The sequence below is a fragment of the Ranitomeya variabilis genome, chromosome 1 (assembly GCF_051348905.1).
Source record: "Ranitomeya variabilis isolate aRanVar5 chromosome 1, aRanVar5.hap1, whole genome shotgun sequence".
NCBI lineage: Eukaryota > Metazoa > Chordata > Amphibia > Anura > Dendrobatidae > Ranitomeya > Ranitomeya variabilis.
The window spans coordinates 1,069,146,137-1,069,168,223 of record NC_135232.1 but is presented as its reverse complement, the minus strand read 5'-3'; the positions used below and the strand labels follow the sequence as shown (position 1 = coordinate 1,069,168,223).

Genomic DNA, 22,087 nt, shown 5'->3' with positions numbered 1-22,087 from the left:
CTTCTGGAGATGTAATATTGATTTTAATTTTCTTCTATGACTGAAATGTTGTGGAAAAACCTGAAGCGCAAGCAATTGATCAGAGAATACCAACCAACATAACAGAATTAAAGATGTTTAGTAGGATGGAATAAGCTAAAATTCCTCCATGCCAGATGAAGGACTAATCATCAATTGCTTAAAACATTTAGATACAATTATTGCTGTTCATTCTAAAAGCAATAATTCAGTGTAATATGTTTGAGTCATTTGTTTGATTTGGTTCTCTTTAAGTTTTTGAAAATCTGAGTTAATTTTAGGTCAAATATATCCAGAATTATGGAAAATTGTAAAGAGTTCACAAACTTTCTAGAATCATTCTACATCAATACTGAGCAGTATAGCTGTGAATCCATTACTGCAGAAACATAGACACTAAAGAGCTGCAACCCAATCTGTCTGTGTTTGTGCTTCTCTCTGTGCCTTGTTTCTGCTCCCCTTCTCTTTCAATAAGTAGTTGTAATATTATCCTTCGAGGACCTTGGTAGTCTGTCTTTGATTTGACTAATACAGATTTTAACACTTTTTAAAAGTGAATGATTGAAGGGTTTAGGGTAGAAATGCTCATACATGAAGACAGAAACATAGTTTGCTGATCGAGTATATTTAAAAGGTTTTTTTATATATATATATATATATATATATACACTCACTGGCCACTTTATTAGGTACACCTGTCCAACTTCTTGTTAACACTTAATTTCTAATCAGCCAATCACATGGCGGCAACTCAGTGCATTTAGGCATGTAGACATGGTCAAGACAATCTCCTGCAGTTCAAACCGAGCATCAGTATGGGGAAGAAAGGTGATTTGAGTGCCTTTGAACGTGGCATGGTTGTTGGTGCCAGAAGGGCTGGTCTGAGTATTTCAGAAACTGCTGATCTACTGGGATTTTCACGCACAACCATCTCTAGGGTTTACAGAGAATGGTCCGAAAAAGAAAAAAAATCCAGTGAGCGGCAGCTCTGTGGGCGGAAATGCCTTGTTGATGCCAGAGGTCAGAGGAGAATGGGCAGACTGGTTCGAGCTGATAGAAAGGCAACAGTGACTCAAATTGCCACCCGTTACAACCAAGGTAGGCCTAAGAGCATCTCTGAACGCACAGTGCGTCGAACTTTGAGGCAGATGGGCTACAGCAGCAGAAGACCACACCGGGTACCACTCCTTTCAGCTAAGAACAGGAAACTGAGGCTACAATTTGCACAAGCTCATCGAAATTGGACAGTAGAAGATTGGAAAAACATTGCTTGGTCTGATGAGTCTCGATTTCTGCTGCGACATTCGGATGGTAGGGTCAGAATTTGGCGTAAACAACATGAAATCTTTGGGATGTGGTGGAACGGGAGATTCGCATCAGGGATGTGCAGCCGACAAATCTGCGGCAACTGTGTGATGCCATCATGTCAATATGGACCAAAATCTCTGAGGAATGCTTCCAGCACCTTGTTGAATCTATGCCACAAAGAATTGAGGCAGTTCTGAAGGCAAAAGGGGTCCAACCCGTTACTAGCATGGTGTACCTAATAAAGTGGCCAGTGAGTGTATATTTGCTTGTACTATTGATGTAATAAAAGATTGGTAAACAACAGAGACCTTTTAAGGTTTTATTACATGAAGGTATAAAACAGTCAACACTTATAATAATATTCTATGTATATTTTCCATACACAAAAGGGAGTCCAGTTTTATTTTTTCTGAACCTATAGATTTTAACAATATTGAAAAAAAATGCCCATTGTATTTTTGAAATATGAATGTGGTCAGCTTTATTACATTTACAATATTTTTCTGTAGATTAGCAGATTTAAATTGTAATTGAGATCATTTTTTTTGTTATAGGTTTACTCTACAAGACGATGAGGCCGGTGAAGATCTTCTTGCCTGCTTTATTAGAGCACCTTCTTCCATCTTGCAGAAACTACAGTGCAGATTTATGGATGACATTAGCTCTTTAGTAGTATCAAATTCGGAAGAATTGGTCAGCAAGGTGTTGAATATAGCTTGTCTTGATGATCATTTAAAAATCCCTTACCCAATTAATATTTCAATTCCATTTAGTAGTCATTACAGAGGAAGTTATAAGGATATAATGGTAAAAGTCATTGATAAAAAGTTCCATTCAAGCTATTTAACACCTAATTCTTTAGAAGGACGTCATGGAGAACATAAGGTAAGTGATGCAGTTTATAACTTCTATTATACATACTTTTAATACCATTCTAAACATTTTTATGTAATAGGTATATTTTCCAAAGCCATAATCTAGCTATATATATATATTAACAATCAAATTTTGGCTACAAAACCAGGATTTTAGTTGAACTAAAGTCTGAGACCCTTAAAGTTCCCTTGACATCTAAGTTTGGTACAGTAAAACAGCAATACAGATTTTAAGCCCATTACTAAGATATTTAAGTTTGTTCTTATGTGAATGGGTTACTGGGATGCAACAATGCAGAAAACGATGATGCGGAAGTACTCAACAAAAGCTGTTTATTTTCCTACTACAAAATTAAATTTTAACTATAAGAACAGATGGTTAATTGTGTATGGGGTTTAAAAACACACAATCTTAGCGATAATGACAACAGTATAGCAATCGCAATAACAATAGTATAGAAATCACAAAATCTTGGTATATGTTCTATCTGGTTATCTCTCAGTTAAACAACTATCAATATCTTTCAGTCTTACCCTCAATGGGTGTTACTCCCAGCGATAGGCCCATGACCGTCATATGTTCTTCAAGTGTCTCTGATTATTATACTTGCACTAACAGAGGTCACCGATATTTCATACTCTACCACAAGTCCTTCATAAGCGATTCACTTAGTAAGCTGTGTGAGCTCATCCTTTCTGATGTGCGGCCTCGAACCACATCCTGTACCATACGTCTAAGCTGGAATTAGCAACCTTTTTCACTCAGGTTTCCTTACCATCAAGGCAGACGTACAGCCTTGTACAATTATCAGCATCTGACCTTCAGTGCTTGAACTGTGGCATTTGGATATCAGGTCTTGACTGGTGAAGACTGGACGATGGGTCTTGACTAACTGAGTTTGGGCCTAGGGTATTGACTGGCAAAGTTTGGGCTTCAGTGTTTAACCAACGATGTCTCGTCTTCCTCGGCCTGCATCCACCCTTCTGTCATTCTGTCTCTGGGTTCAAACACTCATACGTCCTCTTTGTCTCACTTGCTGATGCCAATTACCTTCCTGCCTTACCACTCTAGCCTTTTCTATTTTATAACTGCATCACAGCTACTACCTGACCATGCTTACCCTTCAAGTTCATCCTTCCAAAAATGCTTGCTTCCTCCATCTTTTATTTCCACCCTACTCAGCTCACCATGCAGATGGCGATATTTTGTCTTGAATGCCATAAAATGCTGATTAACCACACATTCTGCTCCCCACCCCCTTACCCTTATGAAACCCCCTTAAATGCTAACAGTAAGTCAATAAACTTATCTTGTTGCCATTTCAATGCAAACTAATAGATTTGCAAATTGCCAAAAATTATGTTTTCAGCCTGAAAAATTGCTGAAACGTTCAGGGCATTAGTTGTCTCCCTCTTGTCTAACTTGCTGTCTACTGCCTGTTATCAAGTGTAATATGTCTCTAGCAGCAGAGACACCAAGGTGGATTACAGGAAGTGAAAAGGACTTTGCCTCTCTATTCTGAGGGAAAATGTAGTTCCAGTACTTACAGTGCTAGCAAAATACCGAGTGCATGACACTTTAAAATGCATAACAATATGGAGAATTCCTGAAAATTTTAGACTGGTATGTGCACCAAAAAGAAGTTCTAACTTGTATTAAATGAGGGCGGCAAGATCATGTATATTTTGATTTTGCCCGGCGAACTTCCCGATGTATACCGAACAGTTCGCCGAACTTATGCGAACCATATTAAACCCAATGGGAGGCAAAATCGGATGCATAGGTAACACCTTCAAGAGGCACAAAAGCTGCAAAAACATCTTAAATTTGGGGCAGACACCAGGAAAAGTGGCATCTATTGACCCAGAGTACAAATAGTATACACTGTGTTCCAAATTATTATGCAAATAATATTTCCTCATATTTTCTCTAAATTACCTATCTGAATTGCAGTCATTGTTATTTTCCAGTCATCTACTATTCTAGTATAATTGCAATATTTTGGGAAAAACTGCCTATGAAAACAGTATCTTTTAAAAAAAAAAATAAACACTCAAAATGCATGTTCCAAATTATTATGCACAGCAGAGTTTTCAACCTTTTTTTTATTTTGAACAAAAAAATGGTCAATTGTGAAGTTATAAGCATCAGCTTATAAAAATAAAATCAAACAGTTTTCAAGTGAAAACTTTATTCTAGGTGATGTTACATTTGCACATAGGACCCCTTGTTCGAAAGAAGCTTCTGAACTCTCTCGTCCATTTAATTTGTCAGTTTTTGGATGGTTTCTGCTTCAGTTGTTTTGCATGTGGACAGAATACCCTTCCAGAGCTGTTGCTTAGATGTGAACTGCCTCCTGCCATCATAGACACTCCTTTTGATAATGCTCCAGAGGTTCTCAATGGGGTTGAGGTCAGGGGAAGATGGTGGCCACACCATAAGTTTGTCCTCTTTTATGCCCATAGCAGCCAGAGATGCAGATGTGTTTTTGCAGCATGAGACGGTGCATTATCATGCATGAAAATGATCTTGCTGCGGAAAGCACGGTTCTTCCTCTTGAACTATGGCAGGAAGTGTTGTTTTAGAAACTCCACATAGATTATGGAGTTCATCTTTACCCCTTCAGGGATCATAAAGGGGCCGACAATCTCTCTCCCCATGATTCCATCCCAAAACATTACTCCACCTCCTCCTTGTTGGCGCCTTAGCCGTGTTTTCATGGGGTGTCCATCCTCCACTCCATCCATCTGGACCATCGAGCATTGCACGGCACTCATCGGTGAACAAAACAGTTTGGAAGTCAGTCTTCATGTATCGTTTGGCCCACTTGAGCCGTTTCTGCTTGTGTGCAGTGGATAGAGGTGGTCGACAGGATGGCTTACGCACAGCTGCAAACCTCTGAAGGACCCTGCATCTTGTTGTTCTGGGGACATTGGAGGCACCAGCAGCTTCAAAAACTTGTCTGCTGATATGACAAGGCATTTTTGCAGCTGCTCTTTTAACCTTACTCAATTGCCTGTTGGAAAGAGTCCTCAATTTTTTTTTTTTGTGTGCTGGGAATCAGCTACATACTTCTTGTGCGATGATCACGATGAAGTGTCTTGGCAATGTTGATTGTAGTCATGCCTTGACCTAAATACTCCACAATTTGTTGCTTCTCAGCAGCCGACACATCCTTTTTCTTTCCCATCTTGGCAAAAAATGTAGGCTGCTTAATAATGTGGAACAGCCTTCTTAAGTAGTCTTGCCTTTATTTGGACACACCTGTCAAATTAATTTGCACAGGTATCTGCAATTGCTTTCAGTGATATAAAGAGCCCTGACACACATCACCATCAATGAGTTTAAATGACAAACAAAAAAATTCTAACCTTATCACTCCTAAACTCTATATGCATAATAATTTGGAACACAGTGTAATTGTGCAGTATGGATGCATGGGACAGGCCCTGGACAAGGCTTAGACCAGCATTTCTAGCTTAAACATTGACCAGTAACAGGTTTAGGAGTGACTATATGTAGGCCTGGTGCTCTGAGAGCCCTGCCAAATTCAGGCAATACACTTGAAGGAGACCGAACTTGAAGTACAAACATTTTCAAAAATTAGGGACAGACATCATAAAAAATGTCATCAATTGACCCACAGTAGAAATTTTATAATGGCGCAGCAGTCAGGAATGGGCCATTCATGAGACTGGGTCTAGGCCAGCATTTAAGTTAAAATTAAGAGGTGGGTGAGGCACCGTGGTAGGCCTACTATGTTGTGAGCCCTGATACCTTATGCAACAGCTCAAACTGCTTTTCTGTTCAGCCACACTCAGGTGGCACAAATATTAGCTTCAACCCTACAGCTACATGCAACCCTACAGACGAAGACCCAACTTGGAGTCTCCACATTTCAAAAGATTATTGGCACACACCACTAAACAGGCATCAATTTTTCCCAGAGTAGAAATAGTATAATGGTGCTCTGATACCCCTGCTACTACAGGCAACACACAACAAGGAGACCCGAATAAGAGTCTCCATTTACCAAAAAAACTTGGCTTATCCTGACTCAGGAGGAACCAAAGGGAGGAGGAATAGGAGAAATAATAGGTGTTTTAAAAAAAGGCAAATTGTAAAAGTAACAGTAGTGGACGGACACACCTGATTGTTGCACCACCAAAGCAGTTGTTAGTATCAGCAGCCACAGAAGCCATGACAAAGGTGTCACAGACTGCAAAACCGTGAGATCAATGCAGCACACTGAAAACTACACAATCGCCTACTCTGCCCAGTCTGTGGCTGGGGTGAAAAAGTCATCTTGATGAAAGTTTGGTGGTCTACACTTTCAAGGGACAGCCGGATGCGCTTATCCGTCAGGACACTACCAGCAATGCTGATGTGACGTTCTGAGACAACACTGGCTGCTGGGCATGGCAAAGCCTACAAGGCATGACAGGCAACTCTTCCATTTTTGAAGTTCAAAATGCAAAAGGGTCCAAACCCCCCTGATGACATCAATATTGAGCTTGAGATACTCCTGCACCACCCCCTCCAGTCATTCACTATGTGTAAGACTTGTACTCTGTTTTGCTGGTGCATGGGATAGTCTAACAAATGTGTGAAACAACTCACAGAAATTGCTTCTGCCACTTACACTGCTGCTGTTAATGTTTTTGCATTGACAACTCGACATTCTCGGGGTTAGAACTCAAAAACTGCCTGATTATGGTGAGTCCTGGTGGTGCAGTACAGAGGTGGGGGGAATCTCACTGCATTGTTGGAATGAGTGTCTAATTAAGGGAGAGGTGAAGTGCCAGGTGGAGGCCCAAGAAAAGGTGGAGGAGGCAGAAGCAGTGAAGGATGTGTTAGATATAGAGGTTTGTCTTGCATGCCTTGGGGAATTCAAGATTTGTGGAGCAGCCATACGAATCACCCAGTGCCCAGTGAGCGAGATTTACAGCCCCAGGCCACACTTACTCATCCAGGTATCAGTGGTGAAATGTATCCTGTCAGACATATATTTTTGATATTGGTGATGTTGTCTGGGACACGCTGGTGTAGCGCAGACACAGCTTTCTTAAAAAATTAATGGAGACTAAGCAGCTGGTACTAGGGGGCTGCGACAGCAGCAGCTTTCGGAAATCATTTGTATCCACCAGGAGGAAAGGCAGCATTTCCGTGGCCAACGGATTAGAGGTGGTGAAGTTCAAACTTTTAGCTTTTACATGTGTAGGAGGAAAAAATCTTTTACGTGACCACAACTGCGTGACCGACGGCTGGCTGCTGTTCTGAGAGAGGGTGGAGTAAAGTGTACATGACTAACTGCTCGACTGTGAGTGAGATGCAGGCAGAGAAGTTATGTTGGATTGAAAAAGATGTGGTGTGCTCGGTGTCTAAAATCTGTCAAAAATAGCAGGCATGCCCACATCTGTAACAGCTGACAGGCTCTCCCTCACCCTTATTTTAGCAGGTAAACAAGTGGAGGTTCTTTGGCCTGAGACCTGTGTGAAAACACTTGCCTTAGTGACTGAGGAAGGAGAAGCAGCAGATGTGGTTGATAGGGTGGCCAGGGGTTAGTGATGCCTGCTAGGCCACATTAGAGCAGTGAGATTCCCAGACTAACGAATGTTGATCGCACATGCTCCAGTTCATGCATGTACTAGTCAAATTATTGGAATTTTTTCCCCTACTGAGTCAGTTTTTACAAAGTTGGCAGATAACATAAGTTGGGTTATCCTTTGCGGTCTTAAAAGCCCAGGCTAGGCAACCCTTGCTGCCCCTCTATTAACCAACTGTTTCACAACCCTAGGCCCAGACCTGTCAGTCACCTTTCACTAAATTAATAATCAGTATTTTTTTGCTTAGATAGTGTGGATGGTGGCTGGATCACACAAAGCATTTATATACTGAAATGAGGACTGATGGCTGGACCACACAATTAGCACAAATAATGTATATGCTGAAATGTGGACTGGTGGCTGAACCACACAATTAGCACAAAGGATTTATTTCATGAGATGTGGACTGATGGCTGGAAACACAATTAGCACAAAGGCTTGATATTAGTGTTGAGCGATACCGTCCGATACTTGAAAGTATCGGTATCGGAAAGTATCGGCCGATACCGGCAATGTATCGAATCTGATCCGATACCGATACCCGATACCAATACAAGTGAATGGGACTCAAGTATCAGAAGGTATCCCTGATGGTTCCCAGGGTCTGAAGGAGAGGAAACTCTCCTTCAGGCCCTGGGATCCATATTAATGTGTAAAATAAAGAATTAAAATAAAAAATATTGATATACTCACCTCTCCGACGCAGCCTGGACCTTACCGCTGTGAACCGGCAGCCTTCTTTGCTTAAAATGAGCGCGTTCAGTACCTTCCATGACGTCACGGCTTCTGATTGGTCGCGTGCCGCTCATGTGACCGCCACGCGACCAATCACAAGCCGTGACGTCATCCCTCAGGTCCTAAATTCCTAGAAGGGAATTTAGGACCAGAGGGATGACGTCGCGGCTTGTGATTGGTCGCGTGGCGGTCACATGAGCGGCACGCGACCAATCAGAAGCCGTGACGTCATGGAAGGTGCTGAACGCGCTCATTTTAAGCAAAGAAGGCTGCCGGTTACTACCAGTGCGCGTCCGAGGGTGAGTATATCCCTATTTTTTATTTTAATTCTTTATTTTTTACATGGATATGGATCCTAGGGCCTGAAGGAGAGTTTTCTCTCCTTCAGACCCTGGGAACCATACACTGGGAACTTCCGATTCCGATTCCCGATACCACAAAAGTATCGGATCTCGGTATCGGAATTCCGATACAGCAAATATCGGCCGATACCCGATACTTGCGGTATCGGAATGCTCAACACTACTTGATATACTAAAATGTGGACTAGTGGCTGGACCACACAATTAGCACAAAGGATTTATATGCTGAAATGTGGACTGGTGGCTGGACCACACAATTAGCATAAAGGATTTATATGCTGAAGAGGCGACTGGTCGCTGTACCACACAATCAGCAGCACTATGGATTTATATGCTAAAGTGGCGACTAGTGCATAGCAGCTGCATAAATTGTGACTGCTAGACAGCTTGAATACATGTGGGAATTGCCTATTTGTTAGGCAAGCTGTTTAGCAGCTGCAAATCATGCAGCTGTGTCAACATAAACTAAATCTCCAAGCATGCCGAAATAGTCAGAGACCACACGAGCATGCTCGGAGAAACACGAGTAATGAGCAAACTCACACATCACTAGGTGGCGACTGGTCGCTGTAACACAAAATCAACAGCCCTATGAAATTATATGCTGACGTGGCGACTTGTGGCTGCACCACAGAATTAGAACTTATAACTTATATGGAAAGACAATTTGACACAGGATGCTATCTATCTGAACTAGCTAAGAATAAACCACCTAGCTAACTATCTGACTACTTGCAGCAGCAAAACAGCAATCTCACTATGCTGTTACACTCACAAAATGACACAGAAGACACATGTCTGCTTTTTATATGGAGAGGGACATGTGACTTTGGCAGCCATTGAAAAAAGCCCTTGTGTATGGACATTTTGGATGTTTTTTTTTGCCTTGATTGGCTGCCGGAATCTAAATTAAGTCCCCCGCTCCTCTGACCCCCTCCCCTCATCAAACAAGCCCCCTCATTATACAGCACCACTATCCTAGCCAAAGTCCTTACAAAAGCATTAGTGGAAACCCGATCATTTACTGAACTTTGGACAAATTTTGCCGATTTTGAGGAAAATGCTTGGGAATCCGAACACGAATCCGAATGTGCAAGGTTCATGCCGAATTTGCGATTGATGAACATTTCCCGAACAAATTCGCTAATCTCTAGTGAAGATATACCTGATAGCTGTTTTCCAAAAGGATAGATGCTGCATCTTAGTGCCATGTATAGGTGGATACATTGTGTCGATTAATGCAAAGAGCCTTATTATTATAATTTTCTGTGTTTCTGTAAACCTCATAAACATTGAATTATTAGCAGGGCAAATTTTCAGGTGCTCTGTTCAATCTTTTGTTTACTGTGATCATGCAGTGAGGAGAAGAAAGGGACTCAGGACCACCTATTCTAAGGATCATGGGAAGGCCAATTGTTGGAACTCCATCAATTAGTCATTTATTACTTACAAGATGGTAGCCCAACTCTAACGCATCGGGTATTCTAGAATATGTATAGTAGTATATAGCACAGCCCACACAGTATATAACACAGCTCACGTAGTATATAACACAGCTCATATAGTACATAACAAAGCCCACATAGTATATAGCACAGCCACGTAGTATATTGCACAGCCATGTAGTATATAGCACAGCCCACGTAGCATATAGCACAGAAACGTAGTATATAACACAGCCCACGTAGTATATAGCACAGCCACGTAGCATATTGCACAGTCGCGTAGTATACAGCACAGCGACATAGTATATAACACAGGCCACGCAGTATATAACACAGGCCACGCAGTATATAACACAGCCCATGCAGTATATAACACAGCCCACGTAGTATGTAACATAGCCCACATAGTATACAGCAATGTGTATATAGCAATGTGGGCACCATATCCCTGTTAAAAAAAAGAATTAAAATAAAAAATAGTTATATACTCTCCTTCCGGCGGCCCCCGGATCCAGCCCAGGCCTTTAGCGATGCTCCTCGTGATGCTCCAGCCCCAAGAATGCATTGCGGCAATAACACGTGATGATGTAGCGGTCTCGCGAGACAAGGTTAATAGCAGCATTAACGAACTGTGTTACACCGCGTCCATTTAATGGACTGCTAAACCGCAATGGGGGCACTGACTGGAGGGGAGAATGGAGGGGGCACTGACTGGAGGGGAGTAGGGAAGGGCGAATTCGCGGCCGGACGGTGCCGGCCGGCTGCGACCAATCAGCGGCGCGGGATTTCCGTGACAGACAAACAGACGAAAGTGACCCTTAGATGATTATATAGATAGATTTTGCAGATAAGTGATACATTATCATTTTAGGACATCTATTTTTATGTTATTTTGACAAAGAGTATGTATTCCCTAGCAATGACAAATTATAGTACTTTTGCTGTTCATCTACTCTTATTTTTCCTGTCTGTAAACCAGGGACGAACCTTTGATATGCATGCCTTTGTCTTCTGGCTTGATTAGGGATTCTTTACACACTGTGGTTTTTCCATATGTTTTTGGAGCTGAAAAATCACAGTGTTTTGAAGAACCAAAGTGAATGCGATTTCTGACATCTCGAACACATGCTGCTTATTATTTCATTGAAGGTTTGAACCTTCAAAATGTTTTTCAAGTCTGCAGGACGTCCATCCTTTCAGTGTTTTGCAGCATTTTTAAACCATTCGAATGAATAAGAAAAAGCACAAAAAATGCAGCAAAAACACACTTATTTTTCAGTTTTTCCTGCCAACACTGGCTCTTGCAGCAGAAAAATCTGCTGCAAATACTGATCGTGTTTCAATTGTTTTGTTGTTTTACGAGTTAGTTTCCAAATCTCTTGAACACGAGTATAATTGTAGGCTGACTTTATACTCTAGACATGTTCTTTTCAGTTTGGCTCATATTCTTTATATTTTCTGTAAAATGTTATGTGCAGCAGTTTCATATTAGCATCTCACAGGCTTCTTATACAGTTTTATTTCTGCCATTTATTTAATGCAGGGGAGTTTTGCAGAGGTTAAAGTGTATAAACTTGGCACGTTTTCTGTGGTTTCATGTCTGAAAAAGGAGAATTTCAATGTTCTTAAAAAAGGATTATCTTTAAAGTTGAGCGTGGATTCACGGATTTCCTTAAATTACCCCCCAGGCTGTTTTAGCTCTTCAGTAATTGTGCAGTTTAAGGTAAGTCTGAATTTGTATCTTTTCTTTAAAATGTGTTACATCTGGAACATAAATCGTCAGAGTTATTTCCCAAAGCAGCAGTCCTTGAGACAAAAGTGGGAAAGGCATTATTACAACTTAGACTCATTGTAATGTGCTAGCAATGATAAGTACTCCTAAGGGGGTAAGTATTTCAAGAAACTGACTTTTATGTCCGCACCTTAAATTTCACCATCTGCAGGTATAAAGACTCCTCTAGTTAATTGATCTCCAAGATGAACTGAGCTGTTTTCAGTTTTAAAAAATCATAGTTAATGTTCATGGAAATTTCGCACTTCCTAAATGAACCCCTTGGGTTGATCAGACAACATCTGAATTAGTAATAGAGCTGTATGGAAGCGAGTAGCTACTTACCATTAATATTCTGTTAGGATATGCAGGTTTGTGATAATATATATATATTTTTTTTCATAAAATATCTTTTCAATAAAAATAATACTACTATTTAAAAAGGATGTGAAATGCATTATATAAACTTTTCACATCTTTGTTTGTAATTTATTAAAATTACTTAAGTTATGCTGCTATGTATATAGTATGTTACTATGTGTAAGATATGGTTTGATTCCATGTTGTTATGCGCATACAGTGATAGGGTAAGTGTAGTACCCTTAGTCGGACACTAGATGGGGCACAATATTATACGTAGTTATGTAGGAGGGGTTGTCTGTGTTAAGTGGAAAAGTGTTTTCCTATTTAGAGGCAGTAGGAGCCTAGTGCCCATGCTGGGCAGACAGCTCTGAAACGTTCAAGCATGAAACCGAGCCATTCAGAGTCCGGATGGACAACAAGTACAGCTAAGGCAGCAGTGTAATCACAGTTCTGGACAGAAGCCAGAGAAGTGGTCCAAGACCAGTACATGGACACAGGTCGCTCACCATGTGGCAGATCATTGCTTGGGCTGATGCCTTTCGTATGGGAACTAAACGGATGGAGGAACACTCAGGTGTACTGGGCTTGCATAGGGAGGACGCTGTGTTATCGCAGGAGCTGATACGACCCCATAATGTACTGTAGGAAGTAGGAGAAAGCATAGGGAAAATGGAGAATCGAACTGTTTGGAACCTAATGCTGTTGGTGCAACTGACTGGAATGTGCTGCGACAAGTGAATAGTAAAGTTCAACATTTTAAATTGCAAAAGGACTCTGTCTCTTATTCTACAATGGGAGCAGCGCAACTACATCCAGCCCAATGGGACCCAGATGGTGCAGAGGGTGAAGCAAAAGGTAAGCTGCAGAAGGGGCATTGTTTGCATGTAACTGGGGGTCAAGACACATGTAACCAGTTGTCCTTAGCCACAACTATGGTCCTGGTTCTGCCTCTTACACTCGGCGTAGTGTGGCAGTATCCCACAACTGTGCATCGTAGGGAATGTCGTGGAAGATGTCATTGATGCACCCAGAAAAGAAAAAGATTAAGTCATTGTGGATGATACTGAAATGCTGGATGCAACTGATACATGAGGCTGACATTGTGATGGCCAAGATGGCGACCCTAAAGATGGTGGATAATGGCACGCAATTCAGCAACAACAACTCTTATCCCACGTGTAGCAAGGGCGTTATTATATCTACCTATGGAAGCAGGGGGGATGGGAGTCCCGGATTTAATGGCATATCATAGAGCTTCAATATTAGTGGGTTTAAAAGAATGGTGGCAGATGACTGGAAACCACAGATGGATACAGATAGAAAAATTTTATTCTAGACGGGGCTCCACGCGTCTGGCGCTAGAGACAGAGTTAATTCAAACTGGACCCACCTCCCCTTATTGCCAACAATGCAGGCGGCAATTAGGTTATGGAGAATGTTATTGCCCTCGTTGTTAGGGATACCATGTGAAACATTATCAATATATGCCATTGAGCCCCATATTCCTTATTTAAACCTCCAACATTGGCGAGGGGCAGGTATACAAACGTTAGCAGATATATTGGAAATCACTGGTGTTATCCCTTTTGATCAATTGGCCAATAAACATACTGGAATACGAAAATATTTTTATCAGTATTTACAAATTAGGAATTTTTAAAATAAAATTGTAATAGCGAGACATTCTGGTACTACGGGAGAGGGAAAGTTGGGGAAACTTATAGTAACATCAGGTCCAATTATAAAAGGAATATCAGTGTTTTATAGAGCTTTAATTAATCCAGTGGAAGAGATTAAACTACCCTATATGGAAAAATGGGAACTAGAGTTAGGGGAGGTATTAGAATTAAAACTATGGGAAAATAGTATAAAAGAGGTTAAGAGAGTGTCATCTTGTGTAAATCACGTGGAACAATTAAAGAAAACTCAAATGAGATGGTATCTATGCCCAGAGAGAATTGCAAAATTTAATCCGCAATCCTCCCATTTGTGTTGGCGAGGATGTGGATTAGTAGGCAACCAGAGTCATATTTGGTATTTGTGCCCGAAGCTTTTATACTTCTGGGGCGGTGTGTTGAAGCTGATTATGGAGATTACGGGGGTAATGGCACAAATTACACCCTCAATGGCGATTTTACACATCGGTTTGGAAATATTTCCTAAACAAATTAGAGGGTTGATATCACATATATTGATAGTGGCTCGGTCACTGGTGGCTAGAAAATGGAAGGAGACCTTTCCTCCAACCCTAAAAGAGCTGACCGAAAAGCTGAATGTGAACTGTAAATATGAATTAATGTTGTCTCAGTCTCGCATTAGGAGAAAAAAAGTAGCAAAGATTTGGCAAACCTGGACTGTGAGTAAATACTATTTGTCCTAACACAGCTGCTGGAATTTTTTTTTTATTATTATTATTATTATTATTATTATTATTATTATAATTTGTATTGGAAATAATGTTTGTTTTTGTTGTTATGTGTTTTTGTTTGAAAATAAAATAAATATTAAAGGCAAAAAAAAAACAAAAAAAACCAACTCTTATCCCTCCCCTCGTGAGCTTCCTGATGGAGAATTGGCGCAAAAAGCTGTTTGACAGAGTCTGTGGCCTAACCATGGTGCCCGCCCCTGGTGGGTGCATTGGAGAAGAAGAAGGACTCTCCCCTTACAACAGGTTACTACGAAACAGGTGGAGCGACCAGAAGCGACCCCACCCTGGAATGGGTGAGGCCCAGGGGAAAACTCTGGGTGCAGCTGTGCAGTGTCATTACAAGACACGGCACCGGCAGCGATGGAGCACTCATGCGTGCTTCACTGCAAGGGAGTAGGCCGCGTGGAGTTAAAATGGCGGCAGGAAGAGGAGAGGACCTGACCCCGGGTGACAGAGAGATGATGCTGCTGAAACCTCCCTGTTACCTGTGAGGAGAGCTGCGTGTGACTGCCCGAGCTGTAGCAACGTCCACGGGAGCCCGAGCCACGCCGTGCGGAGACAGAACATTGGCAGGAAATGGAGCCTCAAAGTCTTCCAGAATGGGAGCCAGGTCTTCAGGAGTCCAGGCAGCAGTGGAGGCTGGAACCACTTTGTCCGGAACACTTCCCTCAACAACATTGGGGCCGAGGATCGACGAGAGTCCTGGAGGAGCCTGAACCGGAAGCAATGGTCCGGTTGGCACTTTGTCAGCGAGAGCCAGAGTGTGCTGCGGTGTCTGCGAAGGGATCCACCAATCACAAGACGGGCGTGGCTGGATCGCTGCAGACAACATCGGTGAGTTCACCTCAGCCCTTGACCCAAGAGGGTTGGTCTTTACTGTGGCCCTCCACTCCACCAGGGCGGACTGTACCTCGAACTTCTGTTTCAAGAAGCGAGCTTCTTGATCTGTCCCGTAGATGTCCAGAGTGGGAGACCAGGCCCACGTCTGGCACAAGCGTTGCGGTGGGTACTTTTTGTTCTATTCAGGCCACGGTGGGCCCATTCCCTTCTCCTGGGCAGTCTGCCTGGATTGCTGGTGTCATTGAGAAGAAGGAGCAGTGGGAGAGATAGATACGGGCCGAATTGCACGGGCATGGAGAGGGTGCTATGGCCGGTCGCCGTACTCATGGCCAACTTGTATATATGGAGGTGGGAAGAGGTTTCGGCTTCATCCATGAGTCAGGAACCAACGGCAAGGTTTACGTAAATACTGCCTTGATAAAATTTGGGAGACCCCTGAAAGAAGGGGACTATGTCTCCTTTATGAAAGAGGACTGTCCCAGGGGTTACTATGCTGTGGCAGTGATCCTCTGCTCAGAGGATGATGGCCTGGGCTTGTATGCGGGCCAGGATCAGGCTAGGTCGGCCCTCTGTGTTTCATCCACCCCCATTCTAATACTGCTTCTGCTGCATCCTGGCAGCCTGCGGACTTTGCGGCTGCAGAGTCCCATTCAGCCCGTACGCGGGCGTGGAGCCAGTCTGATAGAGCGGCACAGGATAAGTGCCGTTGAACTGCATACACTTGTTGGTGAGACTTAAGAAAAGTTGTGCTTGTTGTACCTTCAGAATAAATGGGACTATGCTGCATCCCTGCAGGCAAGTGAGCCCTAATCACACTCCCAGAAGCGGCAGTAAGGCGGCCAGTATGGCCAGTAAAGAACGTTGTGATGTTGGCTAAGATTTGTTGTGCCTGTTGTGCCTTTTCTGCTGGATAGCAGAACTTCACCTTTATGAAAAAGTAGGGTCCTTGGACTAACAGACCAGGTACAACTGCAGCAACAGACTGTGCTTTATAACCAGGCAGCACACATGGGGCACACAGGACAGTGCCATGCACAAAGGGAGGGGGATGCCCCCTTAAAGAAACATTGGATTCAGGAAGAACTGCTGGATCTGTGAACTTGTGGTGCTAATGGAAGGACTGTTTCTGGGCACATGTTCAAAGGTTTTATGGAAAAAGAATGACTCTTTGCTCTCACATTGGTCTGAAGGTGTGATCTGAAGGACTGTGAGCCAGACACCTCTTAAGGGAGACAGGACTCTTGAGTATTGATGATGCATAGTTTTTTTTATCTACCTCATTTTACCTTCCTGCATGGAGTATTCACTGTAAATATTAAAGTTCTGGGTAAATGGTCAGGGATGACCATTGTTAAAGGGAGAGGGAATGTATGGGGGTGTCACACCTCTACCCCCTTAAAAGTGTACAGTTGTGTAATAAGTTATGCTGCTCTTTATATAGTTTGTTACTATGTGTAAGATATGTATTGAACCCTTTGTCGGACACTAGATGGGACACAATATTATACTTAGTTATGTAGGAGGGACTGTCTGTGTTAAAGGGAACCTGTCACCCCCCAGGCATTTGTAGCTAAAACAGCCACCTTGTGCAGCAATAATGCTGCATTTGGACAAGTTGGCTCTTTTAGTTATGCTCCTTGCACAGGCTGAAATAAACACTTATAATATGTGCCCCCTCATACCGTGAAATCGCCAGAGAGGCTTGACTTTCCTTCCTAATCAGACGCAGCACAGCCGTCATTCATATCCCCTTGGTGCCGGGCGCCGCCTCCTCAGCATTGTTTGAATCTGTCCCGGAGCCCGCGCTGTTATGTTATCCCTTGGGCATGCGCAGTTACCGCTGCCCTTCTTCTGACATCATTTGATGTCAGGCTGACTCCGCCTGTGCAGCCACGCTGCCCGAGATCCCGCCCTGCAGTGTTTTCTGATTTATTCACACTACGGGGCTGGGATTCATGGGCATGCACAGTGCATATCTTCGCCTCTCACTCATCTCCCTCCGCCTTCTTCAGACTGTGCGGCGTCAGCTGATCCCTAATCGCCGTGGCATGCGACTGGAACCTAATGCTGATGGTGTAACTGACTGGAATGTGCTGTGACAAGTGAATAGTAAAGTTCAACTTTTTAAATTGGAAAAGGACTCTGTCTATTATTCTTCAACGGGAGCAGCGGAACTACAGTCAGCCAGATGGGACCCAGATTGTGCAGAGGGTGAAGTGAAAGGTAGGCTGCACAAGGGACATTGTTTCCATATAACTGGGGGCAAGGACATGTGTAACCAGTTGTCCTCAGCCACGACTATGGTCCTGGTCCTACCTCTTACATGATCATCTACTTGGACCTATATAAGTTCTAACATGAAACACACCTGCGTTTTGGTGATAAGACTTCTAATTGCTCCGGAGTTCTCTCTGCCTGCTGCCTCCAAGATATTTGCTACTCATTCCTAGTCTCCAACCAACTATAGTCTCCAGGACTTCAGCTTCCTGTCTGTGGTCTCCAGGACCTCTGCTACATTTTAGATGTCTACTGTTCACCTGCAGTCTTTATGACCTCTGCTACTGGTCTGCAGTCTCCAGGATCTTTGCTACCTAGCTGCGGTGTCCAGGACCTCTATTACCTGTTCCCAGTCTCTTGTTCACCTGTGGTTTCCTGCGCTGTTTGTGTATAATCTCCTGCATCTCTGCCATCATAGAATCATAGAAAGTAGTGTTGGAAGGTACCTCTAGGGTCATATTGTCCAACCCCCTGCTATGTGTGTGCAGTCTGCAGGACCTGTTCCCGGTCTCCTGTCTACCTGCGGTCATCAGGACCTCTGCTGCCCATTCTTCGACTTGCAGTCTCCAGAACCTCTGCTCCAGTACATCTGCTGTCTGTTTCACACCTGCCTCACCTGCCTGCTGAAACAATGCCCCATGGCCCAGGTGCCCACTCAGACCTTGGGTTTTGAGGATCCAGCTCACTAGGTGAGCCTAAAAAAGAGTTGCCACCAAAATAGGACTTCTAACAAAGGGAATAATGAAACCATATTATCCAAATTCATGAACTGGTCCTAGAGATGCTGAGAAATTAACTCTGGGGACCACATACGTTTTATTCATTCCAGCTCATGAAAACTATGGAGTTCTAGAAAAAATACTATGAATCACTAAATGGAACACACTAGAAATGTAGTCAGATAATAAAAGGGGTTGTCCCAGACTAGCATATTGATGGACTATCCATACCATGGGTGCTCAGTTTCAGATCAGCGAGGGTCCAACACCTGGCACCCCCACCTATCAGCTGTTATCTCCTTTGGTGGTGGAAACATATCTCTGTAAATTGTTTGTTCACAGCTCCCAGATGCTGCACCTTATCTATTATTCAAGTAAATAGGGGACATGGTATAGTACCTAAAAGCAGTCACTAAACAATGCATGCAGCTGCACAGTTCTACCTCTGTGCATTGCTTACATCAAGCTGTCATTGGAACAGCAAATAGCTGATTGATGGAGTTGCCAAGTGTTAAGCCCCCACATATCTGATACTGATGATTTATCTTAAAGGAAAGAAGGATCAACCCTCCTAAGCCAGCTATATGGAAATGCAGGGTATAGGAAGCTGAATAAAATGATACTTTCATATCTGCAAACCAATGTTTTATTCCAGAGAAATCCATGTTTTTCTTATATGTAATTGAGCTGTTCAGGACTATGGGATGGACACTGATCCGCACGAGAATCTGCCTCCAGAATTCATTTTACATGAAACAGATATTTTAGTGTAATATATAATGTCCACTCTCTGCTCTCCTGATCTCACTACAGAGCTATGTGTGATTATACCTGACACATCTGCAGGTTCCTCTCAGCTTCAGCTTCCATCTCACAGGAAGCCAATGTTGCAATACAACAGAGCTGTGAGAGCTGCAATAATAGTGTTTGTTGGAACACAAAGTTCAGTTCTACTGTACTGAGTTAAGGTATATTCACACTCAGCAACTTTACAAAGAGAACGACAACGATCAGTGACGTTGCAGCGTCCTGGATAGCGATCTTATTGAGTTTGACACGCAGCAGCGATCTGGATCCCGCTGTGATATCGCTGGTCGGAGCTAGAAGTCCAGAACTTTATTTGGTCGTCAGGTCGGCGTGTATCGTCATGTTTGACAGCAAAAGCAACGATGCCAGCAATGTTTTACATGGAGCTAACGACCTGTGAGAACGATAAGTGAGTCACCGTTACGTCACAGGATCGCTCCTGCATCGTTCTGTAGTTGCTGTGTTTGACGTCTCTACAGCGACCTAAACAGCGACGCTGCAGCGATCGGCTCGTTGTCTATATCGCTGCAGCATCGCTGAGTGTGACGGTACCTTAAGTTACATGTCTCCTTTCATCTCATCCCAGGACTTATCTCCTTATCTGTTGCTTCTGACTATGACAGTGATAACTAAAGTTTACTTTCACACTCTTTTTTTTGTATGCAAGTTTTTTATATTTAAGACACTTTATAAATAAAATTGTGGCTGCATGTCGCCAGGAAAATATGAAATGAATTTCAAACAGTCGGCTATTTTTTTTTTTAGATTTTTTCACACTTAGATTTTTTCTGTGCAGTAGCATTTGTTTCCAAAGCAGCATGATCAAGGTGTGGCATTTCTATCTTGAGTTTTCCATAGGCTTCTCTTTAAAGGGGTTGTCTACTACTAGGACAGCACCTTCTCATTCCCCATGTTTGGCCCTTATAAAAAAAAAAAATGATACTCAACACTGGTACCAACGAAATTCCAGCAATGTTAGCTCTCAAGAAGAAATAGGAGCTGCAGCTGGTTACCCACTTACTCTTAATTACTAGTACGTCCGAAGGTGGGGACAGTGACGTCAGTGATGATTGGACACAGGGCTCACGTGTCATAACATCCACACGTTAGCCCCTGGAACTTGAGTGCTGACACGACACGGCTAGAACGGCTTCAGGATACGGGAGGTTAGTATAGGTGTTTTATTGGCTCCAAACATGGGGAATGGGAAGAGCTCTTCCTAGTAGTGGGCAACTTCTTTTAAAACTACATGTAAAGAAATGCACAAAAATCTTGTTTTTTTCGCAAACAAATATGATACCAATAAACTAAGTAGTTGTACATTATGAGAGAGCAGCTCTTCGATTAATGTTATACTTATCAATTACCATTCTCTATGGAAGATTCGCGATAGATACATTTATCACTCTCATAACAAATCATCCAAATGCAGCTTTGGTCTTCTCTTGACAATTTCTTTTTCGCACTGAAATCCAATATTCACTTGGTTTTTCATCACAAAATGGCAATGATCAAATTCTCACTACAAATTTCTACTTCTACAGTTTCAAAGCCATTTCTAACTTTTATATTATTCTTGCAGGTTCAACCAATAGATACATCGTTGATCTCTGCACTGAAGGCGAAACATGATATATATCATCCAGTCGTGTCAAGCAGCCCACTCATTCAAGTGAAACAGCCATCAGCTCAAGCTTTCCACAAGCCCGTCACGGTTTTCATTCCTTGCCCTCCGAACCCAGAGAAAAAGAAGACAGGTGATGATGCAGAAAATAGGAGGGCAGCAAGCGCTGCAGCTTCAAAAACTACAGGAACACATCAGATTCGGTAAGGGTTTTTTTTTATAGAACACTGAATCCTTTGTCGCTGCTTTTAAAGCTCCTATTATCTGTAACATACACTGAATTCTTTACCACATTTTAGTCACAGTTTTAATGTTGTTCTCTTAAAACACATTTAATTATTGGAATGTATTAAGCTCCTTTGCATTCTATGTTTTAAGAGAAAAAATAATTAGAGACTGAAAGGGAACCTGTTGCCTAATTCAGGCTGCACAAACCATTGGCAGCATGAGTAAGAGCCTTAGGCTACTTTCACACTAGCGTTTTTTTGCATACGTCACAATGCGTCGTTTTGGCGAAAAAACGCATCCTGCAAAGTTGTCTGCAGGATGCGTTTTTTCCCCATAGATTTACATTGGCGACGCATTGCGACGTATGCACACACGTTGCAACCGTCGTGCGACGGTTGCGTCGTGTTTTGGCGGACCGCCGGCAGCAAAAAACGTTACATGTAACTTTTTTGTGCCGACGGTCTGCCATTTCCGACCACGCATGCGCGGCCGGAACTCCGCCCCCACCTCCCCGCACCTCACAATGGGGCAGCGGATGCGTGGAAAAACAGCATCCACTGCACCCGTTGTGCAGCGCAAACAACGCTAGCGTCGGTACGTCGGCCCGACGCACTGCGACAGGCCGAGTACGACGCTAGTGTGAAAGTAGCCTTACTGAATGACAGCAGCTAGGTGTATTT

At 42.8% G+C, this 22,087-nt stretch overlaps 1 protein-coding gene across 1 annotated transcript in view; it reads left to right on the top strand.

The window, feature by feature from the left end:
• Nucleotides 1–22,087, top strand: part of DTHD1 (death domain containing 1) — a 145,965-nt gene that overhangs the window by 32,234 nt on the left and 91,644 nt on the right. The window contains exons 3-5 of the mRNA XM_077281178.1: nucleotides 1,881–2,211; nucleotides 11,894–12,073; nucleotides 21,138–21,382. Of these exons, the coding sequence (XP_077137293.1) occupies nucleotides 1,881–2,211; nucleotides 11,894–12,073; nucleotides 21,138–21,382 (756 nt within the window). The remainder of the gene's footprint in view (nucleotides 1–1,880; nucleotides 2,212–11,893; nucleotides 12,074–21,137; nucleotides 21,383–22,087) is intronic.